At 58.9% G+C, this 16,146-nt stretch overlaps 1 protein-coding gene and 2 non-coding genes across 3 annotated transcripts; all 3 read left to right on the forward strand.

Annotated features, from left to right (window-relative positions):
* Positions 1 to 274: 274 nt before the first annotated feature.
* Positions 275 to 2,237, forward strand: LOC129062289 (protein S100-A15A-like). The gene is given in 3 exon segments (XM_054563148.1): positions 275 to 346; positions 348 to 425; positions 2,061 to 2,237. Coding segments are annotated over 3 exon segments (327 nt in total).
* A 7,901-nt stretch (positions 2,238 to 10,138) lies between these two features.
* Positions 10,139 to 10,210, forward strand: TRNAH-GUG (transfer RNA histidin (anticodon GUG)). The gene has a single exon. It is a non-coding gene; the product is annotated as a tRNA-His (tRNA).
* A 2,836-nt stretch (positions 10,211 to 13,046) lies between these two features.
* On the forward strand, positions 13,047 to 13,118 carry TRNAE-UUC (transfer RNA glutamic acid (anticodon UUC)). Its single transcript has one exon. It is a non-coding gene; the product is annotated as a tRNA-Glu (tRNA).
* Positions 13,119 to 16,146: the final 3,028 nt, after the last annotated feature.

Genomic DNA, 16,146 nt, shown 5'->3' on the forward strand with positions numbered 1-16,146 from the left:
AAGGCTCAGTTGTGTTGATGAGGAGCCTGTGAGGAGTCACAGCACTGGCTGCCATAATTGGAGGCACCGAAGACGGGCAGGGAGGGGCCCTGACACGAGGTGGGCGGGAAGGAAAAGGCAGAAGCCTCCTGGGGGAAGGGCCCTTGCAGGGAGCTGGCCCACAGGCGGTGTTTGCTGCCCTCTCCCCGCAGATGCTCCACTGTTCCCAGCTGCTCCGCACCCGCGTCTCCACAGTTGGCCCCAGTCCCTCTGCCGTCAGAGGGTCCCAGCCGCCATGACGGACACACCAGTGGAGGAATCCCTCTTCCAAATCATCCACAGCTACCACCAGTACGCGGCCCGGGAGGGGGGACGTGGAGACCCTGTCCCTGGAGGAGCTGAAGGCCCTGCTCATGGACAACGTGCCCCGCTTCATGCAGAGCTTGGTGCGTGGGCCTGGGGTCAGGCGGGATGAAGGAGAGGGCTGGTTGTGGGGTGGAAGGAGGGTGTGGGTACAGGCGGCCGTCTCCCAGGGGGGGTTTGAACGGGGGGGGGGGGGGGGGCAGGGCCCATGGCCCAGGGAGGGTGGGCCCTGGCAGCTGAACCTCCAGGAGCTTCCTGCCTGGCCCCACTCCGGCCCAGATATCACTAATCCGAAGCCCAAAGCTGTGCGCGCCTCTGTTTGTTAGCTTCCTGCGAAAACATGTCCTAAACCTCCTCTCTGCCCCTAGGCCTTTCAGTCACCGCCCGCATTCAAAGGGCCCGCGGTGACCTGCCCTTTGAATGCAGCCCCCTTTCCTGGGTCTGGCACAAACCGCCCCTGCCCCCACATCTGGGGAGGATGGCTGGGTTAGAGGGAAGCCAGGAGGGAGTAGGTGTGGGCGGAGAGGAAATGTAGCTTCCCTTCTCCCTCTTGTCCCCAGGCTGACGGGGTCTCAGACCAGCCTGGGGGCCAGCCCCGAATCTAGGCTGCCCAGACACCCTGCGCAGGCCTGGGGAACTTCGCTGCCTTCAGGCCCTGGAACCTTCTCTGCCAGCAGGCCCTGCTGTGTGATTTCTGGGCTCCCCAGGGACTGCAAGGCCAGCTGGAGTGTCTGTCCTCCGTGCCATGCCCTGGGGATGCCCAGAGGACTCCAGTGGCCCTGACTGAAATGTTGGGGACCCTCGGGTAGCAGGTGGTGGGCAGTGGGGAGAGACAGAAGGTGCCAACTGGCCCCCAGGGCCCGGGGCGGTTCTCCAGGCCCCCAGCTTCTTACAGATGCAACAACATCCTTCCCCCCGTGGCTTTCTGAGGGCTGTCCACGGGGCTCCCCGCCACCAACCCAATCCTGCTGAAACCTGCTTCACTGCCCCTGCCCTGGGCTCCCTCATCTTCTCTTCTGTCTCTTCGTTGCGTCTTTACCCTGCCTCGCTTCCCCGCTATCCCTTCCACCTCACATGCCCCTTTCCTCTCCTTCGCTGTCCCCAGTCCTTAGCCCTGAGGGCCGCCTGTTCTGAGACATCCCAGACAGTTCCATTGCCTTTTCCCTCGTTCTGCATTTCCTTAGGACACGGGCCAGTTGTCATAAACAATTGCTGGGCAGATGTCACCCCATGCAGATCCTGACGCCACTGGGGCTGGCCCTGCAGCGGTGCCGGAGGTGCAGACGGGAGGCTTCCCAGGGGGCTCGGCCTTGGCCAACTCCCGCTGCAGAGTCCCAGGCGGGGGTGCCCCCGCAGGGGAACCTGTAGTCCATCAGGGCAGACAGACTTACACAGCCGGCAGCGGAGGACCAGGCGCTCGGCCCTGCTCGGCCACTGTAGGTGGCCGGCCAGCAGGCAGTGCCCCGTCTGCGCCTTCTGTCTGCCCCATGCAGCCCAGGTCCAGGTGCCCGGCACCCGTTTGCCCCTTCTGCCCGACTCTGCAGCACATGGGGACTCCTGGTCACTGAGTGAGGAGGGGCTGTTTCCGGCAAGACTCTGGCAGGCAGGGCCACACACAGTTCCCCTGCCCCGGTCCTTCACCAGCGGGAGGTGGAGAGCCTGGCCAGCTGCTCGGGACAAGTGCCTGGGTGCTGGCTGACCCTCCGCCCCCTCCTCAGGGCCGGAAGGAGCCCTACTTCGTCACCGAGCTGTTCCGGGCAGCGGACAAGGACAAGGACAACCAGATCTGCTTTGACGAGTTCCTGTACATCCTGGGCAAGCTGCTGAGGGACTACCACCTGCAGTACCACCGGCAGCTGTGCGCCCACTACTGCACCCAGCACAGCCTCTACTAGACGGAGCACGGCACGCCCCCCACGGGGGCCTGCCCGAGAGCCACGTGACCCAGCTGTGGGCGGCGGCGTGGAGCTCGGCCACGTGTGTCTGCGTGTGCCTGATGTGTGTGCACACGCATGTGCGTGCCTGTGGGAAGGACACCTGGGAGGGAAGAGAATAAAGCACTTCCTGACATTGCTCCGTTCACGGTTAGGGTGCCAGCGATGGATCCGTGACGGGAGGTTCGGATCCCCCAAGGAGGGGACCACCACTGTTGGGTGAGAGACACAGCCCCTGCCTCCAGGCGCCCCGGTGTGAGGGGTGAACAGCCCCTGCTCTCAGCATCAGTCTGACAGGGAGGCGTCTCTGCTGTTGGGGAGCTGACCCTCTGACACGTGATGTTTTGACCACTCAGTCACTACACAGATGTGATGGGACAGGACAGGAGGGCAGAGGCACACCCTAGGTGGACCCTGGTTTTGGAGGTCTCCTGGCTCTGGATGAGAGCCCCAAGGGCCAGCGCGGAGAGGCAGAGCGGCCTGGGAGGGGCCAGGACGGGCGCCAAGATGATGCTAGTGGCTGACCTGGGGTGGCAGCGTCAGGGCCCGTGTGGGAGCAGACTGGGGGTGGGTTTTGTGCTGAGTCAGAGCCCAAGGGCAAAGCCAGAATCCAGCCTGTTAAGGGGAAGGGCAATGAGTGCAACTTGGGTGACTGTCAATCAAGGAAGTCTTCCTGGAGGAAAAAAGGGTTGTGTCTGGTTTTGCTAATAAAAAATGATGACAGATGTAGGTGTTACTCCAACTCAGGGCTACGTGTGACTCACTGACGGATCCAAGTCTTCCCGTCATCTCTGACCCCTCCCCGCCGGGGCCTACCCCTGCCCTGTCTCTGTGTTGTCTGTGTGTGTGTCTCTCTCCGAGAGCCCAGGAATCTGATGGAGTCCCTCTGGGAGGACCTCCTCTGCCGGAGGCCCTGCTAGGGCTCATCTTGGGGGGTTTCTTCTCTGAGAACGACCTGAGAACCCGTGCCCTGAACTTGCTGCGGTGGAAACAATGAGATCTAAAAAGTGATGGGCGATCACCTTCACTGCTGCCCCGTGCAAATGATCGGAGGTTCATGTAAGGGACTTGGTTTGTCTCTCTCCCCCCGCCTGGGTCCGTGTGCCCAGAGGGCAGGCGCGCCCTGTGGGCTGAGTGGGGACCTTTTTCTCTGGTCAGTCAAGCTCCGAAGCGAATTTTGCCCTGCTGCTCCCTTCCACGCTTGCCTGTCTGCCAACACTTTTTTCACGTTCATCTTGCAGTTAAAGTACTTCAAGGATCACCCCAACTTAGGTGATCCGCCCATATGAGAAAGTTCCTCAAAATTTGCAACAGGGCTTCAAAAACATTTTAGAGACTTTACAATATACTTTCAGAGATTTGAAGACAAATCTGATTATAAAGAAGGTGCAATGTGTTTTTTTTCTAAAAGTGGATAAAGCTCAAGTACACCATCAAATTCCTCAAGCAATTATAAGCTCACAGAAAAGATGAAAGACTATTATAAAAAAAAATTGTTTTCCCTGAATCATTGAAGGATAAATCGCTAAACTGATGTCTCTAAAATTCTGATAGTGAGGAAGTGACATTTCCTCCAATGAAATTAAAACAACTACCTAGACAGAGCTCACATTGCGTACCCGTTTTATGTTTCTAAAGAACGCTTTGCTTACATCTTCCAGTGCAGCTATGTTGTCATACAACTGATCACAAATGTCATTCAACAACAGGATCAAATCATCCAGAACTGGCTTTCCTTTATTGAATAAAACCACAGCTAGGGAGTTTTTAGTTGACAAGAGAGTTAAAAATCACTCAAAGGCTATCTTAACTCTATTACACAATAATCAACAAGTGATCAAGTTTGTCATATCTGAAGTGAAATCTCCAATAACGGATTATTAAAATAAGTCCATAAAAATAATAAATGTTATTTCGATGTCAAACATGCAAATATAAAAATTATACAGTGAAACATGATAAATGTATACACCATTGTAAGTATCAGCCAGAGGAGTGTATGTATCGAACATTCCTATCCACCTAGGAACTCTTTCATTAAAATATTCCTAAGAGGGCACCCTCCTTCCATTCTAAAATGGAAGCACACAGGACTCACATGGGTACCTTAAAATAGATATGTTTTAGGTGTTCAACAACATTTTTAATAGGCATCTTTTGCTGAGCATACTGTTTGGGGGGCAATATCCATGTTATCGCTTGATGGAGTATTTGTCGCAAAACAGCATTAACCCTAAAAACAACAAGAGAAAATCTGAGTTCAAGGAGTTCTGTGTGAAGTCTTTGGACAGCTATCAGTGAAGCTAGGGCCCTCTAGATCAGCTTCAAAGACAGAGAGAAGCTCATTGCAATACAATTAATTCTGTCCCTTCCCAGGGAGCTCTGCCAGTTCTTGGCAAGGGACAGAGACTGCGAAGCTGGGAAGAGGGCAGCTGCTAGGAGTCAGAGAACACAGCACCACTTTAAGTAAAAAGAAATGGAAGGAAGAGGAGGAGGAGGAATAGGAGAGGAAGAAAGAAGGAAGAGGAGGAGGAGAAAGACAGGTGGTGTTTTCATGGGGGGAGTATTAATCTACTAGGTGAATACACAACAGTTGGTATATCACTTCTGTTGATGGACATTTGGGTTTTATCCAGCTTTTCCCTAGTACAAATGACATTGCCATAATTTTTTTTAAAGCCCTTTCAGGATGTACACATGGGGAAGTAAATAGCAGTAATACTACCAGGTAACAAGGTAGGTGTATTTTTAACTTTATGGAAACTACCAACTATTAGAGTGGCTGTGCTAAAGTACAGCCCAAGCAAAATGATACCGTAGGCCCTGGCCTGGCAGCTCGGTTGGTCAGAGCGCCGTCGGCACCAACCAGTGAAGGCTTCAGTAAGCGGAACAACAAATTGATGTTTCCTCTCCCTTCCTCTCTCTCTAAATTCAAGGAAAATGAAATATCGCACTGTGGTCTCACACACACTCCCGCGTGGAAGACAGAGAGAGAACAAATTTAAAAATCTATCTTCTAGGGTTTTTGTCTTCACCATCTTCCAGGTTCTTAATGGCATCTGCGAAGATGGGTGTGGTCACACCAAACGTCACCACTGGCCTGTTCAGGTCTGGCAGCAGAGCCCAAGAGACACCTGCTCCGGGGCAGCCTACCCATGCCTCAGACTCCGAAATGCCAGGTGGAAATAAAGGCCTCTGAAGCGAAGAGGGTCAGGTGATCCGCCCACCCGGGTCAGGACTGCGCCAGTCTTCTGCTCCGCTCCGTGCCCTTTGGAGAGGTTTCTTGAGCTCGCCTTCCATCCACCGCTCCCCGCCCCCCCTTCCCTGGCCTGGATTTTCCTGCACCTGTTAGAGGTCATGGTCACAGGCCTCTGTCAATGGCTTTAGAGCAGCCCCGGCGGGGACCCAAGGAGCCCGTTTTGGCCAGGGGATTCTAGAGACACCCTCTCTTGCCGCGAGGACACCGCAGAAGCGCTGAGAGGAAAGGGCTGGTGCGGGAGGAGCGCGCGGGCCGGGCGCACGCGAGGAGAGGGGAGGGAGGGCGGGGACAGCGGCTCCCGCGGGTCCTATGGTTCCTGGGTGCATTCGGGGAACCTGTCTTCGGTCAGGAGACAAGAGCGCTGACTGCCCGGCGGGCGGCTCCGCTGCGCCAGAGGGACGGAATCCACACTGCTGGGCGGTGCGGGGAGCCTGGGGCTCAGGTGCAACGAAGCTGCCCGGAGCGGAGGCGTCTTTGGGGACCACTCTTGCACCTGGGCGCTGCGGTGAGGAACTGGAAACCCGCGTTTGATGCGGGATCCCGAAGCCAAACCGTGGGGCCTCCAGGGTCCGGGCTCGGGGGCTGGGACGGGGGTCGCGAAACCGCAAGCCAGGGTTTCCTGGAGCCGCGGTAGCCTGGCACGAGGGCCCGTCCAGGGCCTTCTTCAGTTCAAAACGTCGATGGCCAGAATAGGCGCGGCAGTCTGTAAAGGTTTTCACTCCTCTGGGTCGGGCACAGGAGCGTTTGCCCCGTTTCCGCAGCGTAGTGGTTCTCGTGGCTGCCTTACATGGCCAAAGTCCCCAGGTTGAAACCTGGTGCAAACGATCCGTTAGTTTTCGGGTGCCAAGCTGCATTTTTCCATTCCCCAAAACCAAGGGCTGGAGTTCAATCACTACCTGAAGCCCACTCACCACTACAAACCAGGCCTCCTTTGCTGCCTCCCGGTCACGCTGCGCACTTATCTTTACATCCAGGACTCCCCTGACCTTCTCCTCTATGGCCCAAGTCTCCTCTATAGGCTGAAATCACACAGCAAATCCTACTCGCGCCCGCCACGGACACTGGACAGCTCAGAATTCATGGGCCATTGGGAACCATACTTTGCAAGGATGTCTCAGTAGTGGGAAAGATCAGCCCTAGGCGGACCTACCTAAAAATAAAAACATAAAACAAATCATGAAAGCAAGCTCCAAAGGGATCAAACTGTAGATAAGTCACTTCACTGGGCCCCATGACGAAATTCAAGAAGTTGTGTAAAAATGACCAAAATACCCAGTGCTCCAGAAGGGACACTTTGACAATGTCTGCCATCCAGTCAAAGAATGCCAGCCATGCCAAGAGGCAGCAAAACAGGACCCACATTCAGGAGAGTAATCAATCAATCAAAACAGAACCAGAACTGACTGACATGATGTTAACATTAGCAGAAAGGACTTTAAAACAGTGTCCTAACCAAGCAGACCGGCTGTCCACGTGGCGCCTTGGTGAACGACCCAGCAATTAATGCTGGAAGAAACAGGTTTTTATTTACAATGTTCCCACCTGGGGGGGCGGGGGGAGGGAGGGGCGCTCAGAGCGCTTGTGCTTGGAGCTCTCCTTACCTACCAGACCCAGCACTCCTCTTGTTCCCCAGAGGCTACAAGGCAAAACCAAGCCCAAGAGATCCCCATTTCCTTATCTAGCCAGCTGTGCAAACAGTTCTCCAGTCTCCCGCAAGGTACCAAAGTCGCCATCCTCACACCGCAGCCCCCTCCTTCGGGATCTGGGGTACGCTGTCACCGGCCTCCGCGTCATAGTCCAGAAAGGCATGTGTACACCGGATCGTGGTCAAGTCCAGGAAAGGCACACGTCCCAAGTGTCCAGGTAGAGTCTGGGTTTGCACGGCAGCAGGTCAGCGTCTTGCAAGGCAGCCCTTGGTGGCTTTGGAGTCCGCGAGAGCGGGCACGGTCAAAGCAGCCCGCCTGCGTTCTTACTAGCCCACGGCAGGCCACGTCCTACAGCACGCGTGGCTCTTCTCTCATGCGGCAGCCTGCCGGGGTCTTCCTTCACTGCCAGCTGCATCATGGCTCTTGCTCCTCACTCTTCTTCCCCACACTTAGTTCTAAATCCTGGCCCTGACCACCTACAGGACCTCATCTCTGACTCCTCCCACAATGAGCTACATTTGCCTGTTTCCCATATAGTTTACATTCTCTCAGCGGCCATCCCAAGCCAGGGCAAGAGCGATCCAGTCATCCTGGGGGAACTGCCTCCCCTGGCTACGTCCGGAGTCAGGGCACATTCCGAAAGTCAAGCCCACCTTGCCCCTAGGCAGTAGCACAGCCACTAAACTAGCCACCAAGTTGCCATTGCAGTGCAAAGTACCTTAATCCTATCATCCACTCTCCCCCAACTCCCCACCGAGGTTTGGGGGAGGCCTTAGGGCCCCTCAGTCTATAACCCATTTCATTATGACTCTGTTGCATGTGTCCAAAGAGTTAAGCAGCAATGTGGAACATATACTGAGGGCCAGAATCAGACGTTAGAGATGGAAGTGATCCTGTCTGAGATAATATATGCACCAGATGGGTTTAACAGCAGATTAGAAATTGCGGGGGGAGGGGGGAGAAGGTTAGACAACATAAAGCCACGAACGACCGAAAATGTCCAAAAAGAAACTCAGAGTCCGAAAATAATTTTTGAAAATGCGCACAGCGAGACCTAGTCCACGAGTAACTGAAGTCCCTGAAAAGACCGGGGGTGGCGGGATCAATCGTTGAAGACACAGTGGCAGAAAACCAAGCGATTGTGATAAAAAGTATAAACGCACCGATTCAAAAGGCCAAATGAACACAGTGAACAAGCCCAAGAAACATAAAAGAAAAAAAAAACCCACATCGTGTCACATTATATTTAAATTCCTTACCATCGAAAAAGAAGAAGTCTCCAAAGCAGCAGAAGGAAAGAGACATGGTACATGGCGAAAACAAAAATAAAGATGATGTCAGATCTCCCGTCAGAAAGAGCGCCGGCGAGAAGACGGGGGAGCAGCATCTCCCACGGACGGGCGCAGGGGGTCGGCGTGGAACGCTGTGCCTCCCCACCCGCACCCGCACCCGCACCCGCACCCGCACCCCACCGAAGGCTTTCGGAAACGGAGGTGAGTGAGGACGCGACAGACGCGCAGGTGCCGTGAGGCCTCGCCCCCCGCAGACCCACGCTGCGCGGAACGGGGAGCGAGTCCCCCCGGGGAGGGACGCCGGCGCCGCCTGGGGGGCCTGGGCTCGCACGGAGGCACGAAGGGTACCTGCCCGGGGAACTGCAGGAGGTGTGAGGCGTTCTCCTTATTGTGTACATCTCTTTGAAAACGAGGGGCCGCTGAAGCCACAGCCGGAAGGGCGGGCTGCGGGGTTCGTGGCATCCGTAAGGGGCAAGGCGCGGCCACCCCAGCCTGAGGGCCGGCGGGGGAGAACCGGGACGGCGTCCGCGGCCCCGCGACGGCCGGTGCGGGGAGCTGCGGGTGCGCGGCGCGGAGCCCCGAGCGGTCGCTGGAAAGACGGAGGAAAGGGTGACACGTCCCAAGGCAAGGAAAGGACAGAGACCGGGGTCCTCCAGAGAGCACGCGCACACGGCGACTCCTCCGGGACTCTGCCCTATAGAAACGCTTGAACGGGTGGACCACGGTCTGTCAGTCTGTGCACAGGAACGACGACTAGGCCACGAGGGTAACAATAGGAGAGGGTCCCCCTCCGCTAAGGGGCCGGGGAGAACGTGCAGGACGGAGAGAGAAAGAGCTTCCCGTCTTGAGCACGCGAAACGCACGCCCGCGAGGACTCGAACCTCGAGCGCCTGGCTTAGCGACCGGCCGAGCCAGCCGGCTGCGCCACAGGGACGCGCCAGCCGGCAGCGCTGCCGAGCCGGCGGAGAGCAGGGGCGGAGGCGCCGCTGGGCGGAGCCGCTCGCCGGTGGCCCGCGGGTCTTGCGGGCTCCGAAACCTCGGAGAGCCGTGGAAGCGGAGTCGGTTGGTGGCGTTTGAAACCCGCACGTTGGGTGCTTCCGAATACAATGGGGCCGCCCAACGGTCTCCCTGGCCTCGCTCCACTGCCGCGCCAGGCCAGCGCCCCGGAGACGCCCGCGGCCGCGGCACGCGAGGGCCGGAGCCGAGGGGCCCGGGGAAAGTTGACCGCGCCGCGGGCTCCCGCGCTCACGTGGCTCCGGCTGCCCCCGCCCCGACCCGCCCCCGCCCCCGCCCCCGCCCCGCCCCGGGCGCCGGAGCCGAAGATAGCGCGGAGCGGGGCGCGGGGCTGGGTGCGGTGCGGGCGGCGGGTCAGTACCCGGAAACCAGAAGAGGCGGCAAAGAGCAGGGGAGTCGGGGACGAGGACCGGGGCCTTCCCGGGAGGCCCGGCAGAGGCTCGGGGCGGACCCGGCCAGACGCGAGTTGCTGGAGGCGCCTGCTTTTTTTCAGGAGGCGCAGAACTGAGAGGAAGCGAGGGAAGGAGGGAGAGCGAGCAGGAAGGAGAAGAACGGGCGCTCGCAGGGCACGAGCGAGGCGCGGGAAGCAGAACGGTTTTTACCACAAAGCTCGGCGAACAAGGGCGAGTGCCGCTCCCGCGGTTCTAGCGCGCCGTGATCGTATAGTGGTTAGTACTCTGCGTTGTGGCCGCAGCAACCTCGGTTCGAATCCGAGTCACGGCAACGTCGCCGGTGGTTCCTGGAGCCTAGCTTTTACTGGTGACTGAAGCCCCGCCGGCTGCGCCCTCCCTTCTCTGGGGAACACAGACCAGCGCTTTCCGCTGCCAGCCGCCACTCCAGGGAAAAAGGGAAGGAAACCCTGCACTGCACTAACCTGGCCCGCCTACCCGCTCAGATACACGCTCAGCACCGGGAGACCCAGGGGGATGCTTTCTCTGCACTGACGCCGCCCACCCCCCTTTTCGCGCCAGACACCAAAGTCCTTCGAGCCCCAACTGCCCAGCAAGCACGTTCATGTGCTGTCCTCACTGGAAAATGTTGCTTCCGTCTTACTCGAGTTCTAAAGGATCTTAACGATGAGATTTTTAAAGTTTATTTATATTTTTTTATTTACTTTTTTTTTTTTTTTTACATCAGAAAAATGACACGCTAGTTCCGGAAGCCTGTGGTAGCTCACGCAACCATCACGCAGCTCATACGCCTGCTCTTCAACACTCTCCCACGGGCACTGTTTGCCCCCTCGTGGCCAAAGATCCTCCGTTGTACCCGCCGGGGAGAACAAATCTGCCCACGGGCGGATGAACGTGCAAAATGACTACAAAACTCATCGCGGAGTCCGGATTTTTCTGCAGGGGATGGTGGTGGGTGGAGGTAGCTCACTTTTCAGTCCTGTGATCTCACAAAGTTTTCCTTAATTATTTCTAACCGTGACATGTGCAAAGCCTTGTGCTATTTTTAATTTCCTCTCCTTCTAGGGAGACAGAGTCCCGTGGAGGGCACCCAGTGGGCTGACCTGATCGTGGAGTGCGATGTTGCAAGTGGGAGGCTGAGGGACAGCCTATTTTTCCTGCCTAGGACAGGAGATGAGGAAAAGGGGAGGTACAGAGAAGGGAAGGATAGTCTGGACCCAGAAAACTGATTTTAGGGTCTGGCGCTGATGTCAGCTACTGGAGAAAGAGAAGGCGCTGGTGAGAGTTTCCAGAGAACGGGCACTTCGGAGGACACATGTTTATACTCGTGTGGTGTGACAGTCTCAACAACAGTTGCTTTAAAAAATTATAAAATAAGCAGTGGTCCTAGTAAATGCTTCACACCAGATCGATCCTTTCCTCCAAGAAGGGCAGTTGGGAAAATAAAATGTATTCGGCCGCATCCTTGGGATTCACGGGAGCCTTGGCCGGGGAAGTTCAAGCGCTACCTACCGGGAAGGCTAGGGGTCGCCTCTTCACCGCTAGCCGGGTCGTCGTTTTCTGCTTTGTCTGTTGTGCCCGACTGGAGACCGGACGCCACGCAGCGTCGCCAGCCGCGGGAGGATGCGGTTCCAAAGGAGGTCGACTTCGTGGGAGCACACGGATCTTGAAACTTCACAGGTTTTCTTCTCTTCCGCCTACCCAGCGAGGAGACTCAACGCCTGTCTTTCCCGTCGGGACCCTCGGGGTCCCTCAGGACAGGACCGAAGTGGGCAGCTGGTTTCCTCTAGGTGCCCCTGCCGGCCTGGGCGGCCCCAGAGCTCCCGCCGAGCCCGACGTCACAATTCCGGCGGCGGGCGGGCGGGGCGGGGCGGGGCGGCGGGGGCGGCAGCCGCGAAGGCTGCGCGCCCGGCGGGTGGAAGTCGGGTGCCAGGTTCGGGCATCACAATCAAAACCCCGCTCCCCGTGCACCGCACATCTGCTCCTCGCGGATGCCCGGGGAAGCCGGATAGAGCGGCCCCTAAGTCTCCCCTGCAGGCTCGACGCAAACACGCGTGAAGTTCCTGGAGGAGCGAGAGGAACCTCCCCGAGCGGACCCGACCCCTCTGCCTGGTTATCCCTCTTGCGGAGGTTCAAAAACAGGTTGCTTTCGGACAGAACCAGAGGGAAGGCCTAAAGGCAGAAACCCCGTGATCTCGAGAGGAAAGCCTCAAATCCCACGCCCGACTGGGCCGGGGGCCCTGATCCGGAAAGTCGTCCGCGCAGGTTCTGGGACGAGCAATTGTGCCCCGCGGTTGATTCTCACTCGGGGCCGGTTTGGCCAGCACCCCGCCCCCAACTCGCACTCGGCTGTGACTCTAGACCCCGTCTGGACACGTCTCTGATGGCGGCACCTGGGGGAAGGGCTGCGGGAGAGCTTCCCCCGGGCGCCTAGGCAGCAGAGACCAGGGGTGCGCCGCGCTGCCGCGCCGCCCACGGGCGGGCTGCCCCCGCAGAGCCGGTCGGATCCCAAGTGCGCCCTCCGCCGCTGCGGAGAATCGCCGGGGCAGGCCCTCGTCCGCTCACCGGACGGACGGGAGAACCCGAATTCCTGGCTCACTGGATGTGAGGACACGCCGGCGTCGGAGGGAACTCCGAGTCCTGCCGGCGCACCCAAGGACCGCGCTTCCGCCGACTACGGTGGAGAAAGTGCGGGCGCGGCAGGTGGCGGAGGGAGGAGCCGGCGTCCAGGGCAGGGCCACGGAGCCTCGCTTGAAAGTGTGTTCCATCCCCGCCGCCTCGGCCCCGCACGCCTCAGAGTCCCTTCTGAGGCCGGGGGTCCCGGGTCTCACCCTGGGCGCCTCCCGTCGCGCCTCCTCGATGCCGCTTGGTCCACCGCCGGGGGCCGGCTGCTCTCTCTTCACGCGCGGCCGCCTCGCGCAGGCGCGTCTGCGGGCGGAGGTCCGACCAGGGCGAGTGGCCCCCGCGGCCTGCACGGGCTCCTTTGGTGGACGAGGCAGGGGGAGAACTTGGCCTGCTGGAGGCGTTCCAGGCAGGACCCGGGAGGAGCCTGCCCCGCCGCCACCCCTCCTCCCGTACCCCGGGCACTGCCGCAGAGCGCTGGCCCCGAGTCACTCGCCTGCGAATGAGGGCGGCCGCGTCCGTCGACCTCCCTGGTGGTCTAGTGGCTAGGATTCGGCGCTTTCACCGCCGCGGCCCGGGTTCGATTCCCGGTCAGGGAAAACCTTTTGCGCAGGCTGACGCCCGGGCCCGCAGGAATCTGCCTTCATCCCGCACTCCCCGCAACCCTGCTGTGACTCGGTTCCCCCCACCGCCCGCCGACTCCTCAACTCCCGTGGCGGCTGGCCCACTCCTCCGGCCGCAGTGCTCGCGCTTTGCTCCACGGCAGCCGCCCGCCCGCCCGCACGAGGGGCTTCACGGGGCTCCTCGATGTCTCGCTCAGGCTTGCACGGCTGCACGGACGTCACACCGCGGGGGCCCGCGGCGGCGGAGAGCCGGCGCAGAGCCGGCGCAGCTCGCAACCGCTCAGAGGTGGTCCTGCGGGCGGCTGAGCGCCCTGTGAAGGCGCCCGGCGCCTGGGCCTCGTCCGCTGTGTCCGCGCAGAAAGGGCTCACTAGCCTTCGGAAGACGTGCCTCAGGGCGGCCCCCGCCGAGGGTGACCGTCGGCTCAGTCTGTCAAGCCTCGTAGGGAGGTGGCGGGTCCCGACCCAACAAAGGCAGCCTGTGAAGTGGGCCCAAAATGGAAAAGGCCGACTGCTGCCCTGAGCAGAAGGGAGGACCAGCAATCAACACCACAGGTGCAAACAACGGTTGCACAGGCCAATCCCGTGCGCGTCTCCGCGGCACGCGGGCGAGACGGGCGGCGGCCCCTAGTGTGCGGAGCGGGGGCCGGAAGGCCGCTCGGTGCTTGGACGGCGCGCGCTCACGCTCACCCGGCCGGGGGGAGACACCGTGATCTCGAAGGTGGCTCTCCCCCGACGTGGCTTGGCCATTGCATTCCGGCGGTGCTGAGCCCTGTTTTCCCCACCTGTGGGAAACGACGGGGCAATTTCTGCTTGGGCGGGGGCGGGGGAGGTCCCTTCGCGCTCTCCCGCGACCTCCCCCGGTTCGTGGAAGGCCACGTCTCTCGCGTGGTGCCGCACCGCGCCCCTCCTGCCCCACGGAGTGTGCGTTCGCCTCAGCCAGCGCTCCGCCCTCTTCCTGGCTCTCCTATCTCGTGACCAAAGTGTGTGGACCCCCTCTGCCTCTTGCGTCGCCTGTCCAGAAGGTGCCTAACGTGCTCTCTCCCCGGAGCGCGCTTGGCCACGCGGGGCGCGGTGCTGGCCCAGCGCGCTAGGAGTGGCCCCGTGATCTCGCGCGCCGCAGCCCCTCCGCGGCCAGGTCCGAAGGAGGCACCCCTTCCTGGAAAAACGGGCCCGCGTGCTGCCTTCAGCCGGGGGAAGGGGGGGCTCCCGGCTCCCGCCTCGCCTTCCAGCGCGCCCTTCGCCCCGCCCAGTATAGTCAGCGTCTTGCCCTCCCAAACCCGGGTCCGCTTGTCCCTCCTCCTCCTCCAGCCCAGCTGTGTCCTCGCGGACGGAAACGCCCATCCCCCAGCCCCAAGCTCCCCAACCTTCGCGTCTGACCCAGCCGCTCCCCCCGCTCCAACCCCCCCGTGCTCGCAGAGCGAGCTCGATGAACCTCTTCTAACACCGGGAGGAGACAGGCGCTGCGGCGGCAGGAGGGCAGCCCGTTCCTCTGCCGCTCCCCTGGGCTCAGCCCTTCGAGGGGGCCCGGCCCGATCCCTCGCTCCTCCCGCAGGCACCTGGGTCGACGCGCGCGGCCCGCGGAGCTGGCCGAGGTGCCGGCTGTCTAACTGCTCCTCCGGGAGCAGCAGGACTGCGCTCTGTGCGGTCCGCTCTCACCCGGGAGAGACAGCGCGCACGGGCTCCACCATCAGCCCGAACTCAGCGCGCTGGACCACGGAGGGGCGACGCTTCCCGGGGCCCATCCTCCCCTCGGAGGTCCTTGGAGGGAGGAGAGGTGATCGAGGATGACCTCTCCTAGACCTTCTCGTCTGAGGCAGAGGGAAAGAGGGCGAGCCGTCCAGGAGGGCCGCGTGCGGGTGGTCGTGGAGACTTGAGAAGCAAAAGGGCCCTATCTCCACCCGGGTTCTCTCTCTGTATTCTTAGTCTCACCTGGCTGCGGCCTCCTCCTCCTTCCACCCCCCACCCCACCACCTGTTCGCCTCCTCCTCCTGGTCCTCCCCGCCCCGTCCCGGCCCCACCGCCACCGCTTTCTCCGTTTTCTATCCTGGGGTTCCTTGAGTCTATCTTCCTTTTGTGCCCGGGAACCTCTCACCCTCCGCAGCAGATTATACAGTTCCTTGGGCTGTTCTGAGCTTCACATAAGGACATGTATGCAAGAGTGCCACAGATAGCTGAGCTCTTAGTATTTTTGTCACTAAGGAATCATCGGGATTGTCTAACTCTTTCTTTTTAAACAGTTGCATTTTCATTGCCTGAATATATTGATATACGTTTAAACATCGTATCACTTTTTTTTTTTTTTACTGAAAATGAAATTTATTTTGTATATCGTTAGCCACAAGTTTGTGTCATTAGCTATTACAGAAATGCTGCCCAGTGCCATTATACAAGTGGCGGGACCATTTTATGTTCACTATTCACTTGTGCATTTACAGGATTTTCATGATTTACATAAATCCATATATCAGTGAAGGTTTAACATTGAGATGCAATCTGGCATCCATAATAGCTGATGTTTTGCAGAGAGCACTGTAGAAGAAATGTGTTTTCAATCACCCTTCATTTGAGTCACCTTATGTAAAAAATAAATCAATAATTTAGATGTTCTACGGCCTCGAAGGGAGATTTTCCAGTGCGCTCATAGAAATGGTTACAGACAGTAAGATTGTTAGGACCAACGTCCATGTCCACATCCTGCGGTAATCCCACGCGCCGCCGTGTTTTCCAGGTGCCCGGATGAAATGCACGTTTAGCTTGACTTCTGTGATGTCCTGAACTTTCTGTAGTTCTTCATTTTTCTCCAACCTGTTCGTTATAAATTCAGCTTGGCGTTTCTGTTTGGTCTCTTTGACTCTCTTCATTGCATCAGTAGTTTTATTCAATTGACAGGTATTTGACAGGTTCCTTTCTACTTTTCTCAAATTCAGATGAGTCATCCACTGAAAGCTCTACCAGCTGCCATACTGAATGCTTTAGTCCACGGACCTTGTGAGGATGCACTTTT

This window comes from Pteronotus mesoamericanus, unplaced genomic scaffold (genome assembly GCF_021234165.1).
Source record: "Pteronotus mesoamericanus isolate MK-2021 breed Mesoamerican mustached bat unplaced genomic scaffold, CSHL_Meso_final scaffold_705, whole genome shotgun sequence".
In the NCBI taxonomy this organism is placed as follows: domain Eukaryota; kingdom Metazoa; phylum Chordata; class Mammalia; order Chiroptera; family Mormoopidae; genus Pteronotus; species Pteronotus mesoamericanus.